The sequence below is a fragment of the Ceratina calcarata genome, unplaced genomic scaffold (assembly GCF_001652005.2).
Source record: "Ceratina calcarata isolate Rehan_Ccalc_2016 unplaced genomic scaffold, ASM165200v1 scaffold234.2, whole genome shotgun sequence".
NCBI classification, from domain to species: domain Eukaryota; kingdom Metazoa; phylum Arthropoda; class Insecta; order Hymenoptera; family Apidae; genus Ceratina; species Ceratina calcarata.
This window is the reverse complement of record NW_017145291.1, coordinates 48,606-53,347: the sequence shown is the minus strand read 5'-3', so window position 1 is coordinate 53,347 and position 4,742 is coordinate 48,606. Positions and strand designations below refer to the sequence as shown.

At 41.6% G+C, this 4,742-nt stretch overlaps 1 protein-coding gene across 1 annotated transcript in view; it reads right to left on the bottom strand.

Annotated features, from left to right (window-relative positions):
- Nucleotides 1-1,212: 1,212 nt before the first annotated feature.
- The window catches only part of heph (polypyrimidine tract-binding protein 1 heph), a 41,388-nt gene continuing 37,858 nt past the window's right edge, over nt 1,213-4,742 (bottom strand). Inside the window, exons 11-14 of the mRNA XM_026811693.1 lie at nt 4,569-4,661; nt 4,121-4,337; nt 3,768-3,909; nt 1,213-3,696 (exon numbers count right to left, since the gene is read on the bottom strand). Of these exons, the coding sequence (XP_026667494.1) occupies nt 3,628-3,696; nt 3,768-3,909; nt 4,121-4,337; nt 4,569-4,661 (521 nt within the window). The 3' untranslated portion in view covers nt 1,213-3,627. The remainder of the gene's footprint in view (nt 3,697-3,767; nt 3,910-4,120; nt 4,338-4,568; nt 4,662-4,742) is intronic.

Below are 4,742 nucleotides of genomic sequence, written 5' to 3'. Positions count from 1 at the left end.
GTCCAATTATTAAATAAAAGTTAAAATTGAAGATCTGATTTGTACCAAAGCCTGATTCAAAATGTGTTTGCATTTGTGTTCGTTTGCGGGCTTGGAAATGTCCCAGAGATTCCTATAAAATCAAAGTGCGTGTAACGAGACAAAGTTTGATATTTGTTTTTGGGAATAATTGTCTCGTTTCGAGGAAATTTTCAGGTACGATTGAGACTGCAGACGAACGTTGTGCCGTTGTGGAAAATCAACTATTGTGCGTCAGGCCGTACGGTTTTCCCTTTTATGCGATGAAAAACAGGAAAATTAGAAAATTCTAGAATCAAGGAAAATAATTGTAGAGAAACTGACAAATTAGGGAGGATTGAGAAAACTAGAACTGAACATCGTCCAGTCATGGATTAACTAATAAATAATTGAGTTAATTTCCTTCGAAGGATCAATGCAAACCTTGTGTTTCATTTAGAACCAGTATTCATGTTAAACGAGCCCCATACGCGTCCTTGATAAGATTTACAAGTTAAACGATGTACACAGTGGCTGCAAAAGTCTCGACGAATATGTAATTAAAATTACATTGAAATTAAATGAGAATTCGATAAAAACTGTGAAACATTTTAAATAAATAAATCGACGACACTGTGTAAAGTAAAAATATAAGTAAGAATATTTCTAACAATTTGATTGTTTTTGCAGCCGCTGTGTATTAACCCTCGTATGCAAGTACTGATAGATCTGAACGAGAGATAAGATAGATTCAAAGACTGGCCCCATCGCTAATGCCGGCTACTCGCTACGTCATCCCTTAACCTTTGATTTGGTCGAAGATTCATCCCCCTCTACGAGCCTCGGCCCGGCACAATCCAGAACAAAACCAAACCGTCGAAACAACAGAGAAATAGAACAGAATATCCCACGAAGTTGTAACTCTGGATTGTGGATAGGCGAGAGGGATTGAATCAAGGAACGTCCAATCTGATTCGTCGAGAGATCCTCCTCGCGTTCCCAGAGAGTCTAAACGGCTATAGCCTACTTTGGCACAAACAACCACTGGCCCATCCGCCGGCACTCGCTTTGTCAATATATATTTTTTTGGTAGTTTTCAATTTTTTGTCCCACGTCACACTCAGCCGCATGTTCTCCTCATTATTAATTAATTAGATTTCTCACACACCCAGACAGGCTCTCCCACTCGCTTCTCAACCAGTCACTAACTCCGACTACAATATACGTATATATTTAATAAGATTTAATTGACTCCAACAAAAATTTTGTCGGTATCGACAAAAATTCGGGCGCCCAGTTCCGGTTTCCTCTCTGTTTCTTTCTACTTATCTCTTTCCTTAGGCTTGAGGCCGTTTCTGTCTCAGTACCGGCTGGGCCCCTCTTATCACCGATCTCTACCGCTAATTGATAAATCCCACCTTGACACGATTCCACCGTGACCGTCCTCATTTAAAATGTGTACTCGTGCCCTTTTGTAAACTTCGCTCAGGAATTCGATTACTGCCCTTAATCCCTAACTCCTTGCGGACTCTAGGCTACTTAATCTGTGTTTGTGTTGTATGTTATGTACGTGTGTTTAATCTTACACGACACCAGCGCATCGAAAAACACGACAGACCAGCCCTACGGGACAAAGGTTGCTGCTTCTCCCCTAACTTATTTAATATGTATTTGCCTTACGTGTGTATATCCGGTTCCCTCTACTAAATCTGGTCGATTCCTCTGTGGGTTTCGTTCCACGTCGCCTTTGCGGCCGCGTCACTCGTCATCGTCAAAAAAAAAAAAAAGGAATGCTCGGTGATCAGGAACTAATCGTCTCTCGACCGTAAACGAATCACCTGAACCACGCGACGAGCCTCGCCGATTGGGCCTCTTTCGCACAGCCGTCCCTCGGAACGAGACAAATTAAACTCCAGGAATATTTATATGTTTTATAATAAAATCGAAAAGTATAATTAAATCAATTATTTGATATGCGCGTTTATGTCAATCGGTTAAAGGATTTGTTATGAAATTAAAAAGACACGAATGGCAGTAATCGATGGAACGGCTGTGCGATGGAGGCCCAACGTGAAATCCCTGAACAAACGGAGTCGTCGAATGCCGAACAATCCCGAAAATATACATGCATTTAGTATGCACCGTTATCACCTACCCGTGCGCGTGCCTCCCTTAATTATCGATATGTTCAACGGTCCTTACCAAACTCCACCACTTTTGTCAAAATACTATACGACCGATTAAACGTCTCAAACAATTCCACCTTAGGTTTACCCACGATGCGTCAGATACAAAGGTAGAATTGTCTGAGGGTCGTTTAAACGAGTGCATATCCAAGGACGTGCGCATTTTATTTCCTCGTCCTTAAATCTCCGTTACTTAATTACGATTAAAGAAACTACGCGATCCTAAGCACCTATCAGCTAAGAAAAAACCTGCGTCCGAATGTCTCTGCTATTCCTCGCGTGTGTGTATACGTGTGTGTATGTGTGTGCGTGTGTGTGTTCGCAGTTTTTTTTTATGTACGTGTGTCGTGTGATTAATACTTATCGTCTCGAGCATACAAATTATAAAAATACCACCTGCGAACGACAGAAAACGGCGGCAACATGGCCGCCGCGCCCCGGACGCCGGCGAATACTGAACGAAGGTCATTTTCTCTCTTTTTCGTGTATGTGTGTATGTTTTTTTTTTCTCTTTTCTTTTTTAGAAAAACCAGAAACGGAAAACGATTTTCGGGGTGTGGCGGGGCGCGGCGTACGGGACGCGACTTCGTGTCCCCTGGAAACCCCACCCGACGGTGCCCGTCCGCGGTGATCTACAATAGTTAACGACGGCCGCCGGGGATTCCAGGGAGCGCGAGCGTAGATTCATCTAGCACCTCTCGCGATAAAAGCTGCTGCCTGCTGCAAAGGGTCCCGTGTTGACAATTAGCCTTAACGTTTCTAATTAGATTAATTCTCCTCTCCCGGTTCTGGCTCTTTTGGTACGCGCGCTTTACTTTCAAATTCTCCTTATGTGTTTTTCCTTGTTCTCCTCCAGTTTAATACCCCGCGTCAGCGCGTTTCAGACAGACTCGCGGCGGTTCAAAATTAAGTTTTCATAGATACAGTGTTGCCCTTTTTCTCTTCTTATACATACATATATATATATAGATTTGTGTATATAGAATATACCTTAACGCTCGGAAAAAAATTGTTCTCGTAACTCTGTACAAGAGCCCCCTTTTGTTCTTTCTTTTCTCAAATCGCCGGCAATCACCTAGCCGGCCCGATTATTCTCGCGTTTCCGGTGTCTGTGTTTCATTTGTGTTCTCCCCTCTCTCTTTTCCTCGTCCCTCGGCTCCTCCAAATAGGAGGATCCGTTCTGTGTTTAATATTCGACGATCGACGCTATGTAGAAAACGCGACTCAACTGTTTCCTCTTTCTTTCTTTCTTTTTTGTTCTGTTCACCCGGTTGGAAATTCTTTTCTATGATCCAGAATGTTGGAAACGCTCGATATCCAACGGACGAGGACGTCGTTGCTTGTTTTACGTTTGTCATCAGTCGTACACCGAGCCGGGTATCCAAAAGGGGACTAGGGCGTAGGGCTGATACCACTGTCGGTTGGTTGCTTGTTGTGACTCTTGTTAGATGTTGCTCTTAGAAAATGAGACTCTCAGGTGGTTGGACTCGCTCAGCTGGTAATTGTGCATTTTCTAAAACAGACAACATTTTATCATCGTACGATGTCGAGCTTGATATTAATTAATAATGATTGGATGCTTACGATCAGAGCTGCGACGGCGTCGTCCATACTAGGCATCTGTATCAGTGCCATTTTCCTGTCCTTTGGGAAGAACTTGAATGCCTTCACAGTGAAACCGTTCTTGGTGAACGCGTCCCTTATCTCCTCTTCGGTCACAGTAGCACTGCAACAAAACAAGCCCAAACATTTATGACCAAACCAAACCTGACCTAGTATTCAGTAAAGGCAAAATAAGTACAAGATTAAAATTTATTATTCTAAATACTTTTAATATAGAACTTCTTTATTATATAAGAATTCAAATACCCAATCGACGAATGTAAAAAAGTAAATAATTAAAATTCCAAGTATGAATTAAATGATTTATTACTCACGGAATATTAGATAAATGCAGAGTGGAACTTGGCGGGTAGATGTTCTGATAGTTTTTCGACCCGGGCTTCTTGAACCGATGGAGGGGGCTGTTGGTGTAGTCTTTAGTCAAGCCAGCGTCCGGTTGCCCCTCCTTAGGCAGCTGCACCGTCTGATGCTTGCTCAGCATCACCTTGATCACCTTGCCAAACACCCTCAGCTTATCCATGTGCGTCAGCGCTGCAATTACCAAACAAATTGTTTATTAAGTACGAAATTGAAAATCTTGTGAATTAAATAAAAAAATCATTCAAATTAAACTATGAAATCTAACATGAATTTATTGTATTAAAATTGATATTATAAAATTTCGATTATGTATGAAACAAATTCCTTTTTGCAATATTCAATAATTAATTCTATGACGTCTATGGCATAATTAATAATTGATAAAAAATAATTAAAAATTACCTAAATGCGCCTGATGCGGTTCGGCCATCTGTATGAGCGCCGAGTCCTTCTTGTTATACAGGATTTTCACACGTTGTACATCCCCGTAAACGCCTACATGCACAACACGCAACAACGATTATTTTTTAATCAGTCCGCCATCTCGGGTCGATTTTAAATTAAGTGGCCAACTCG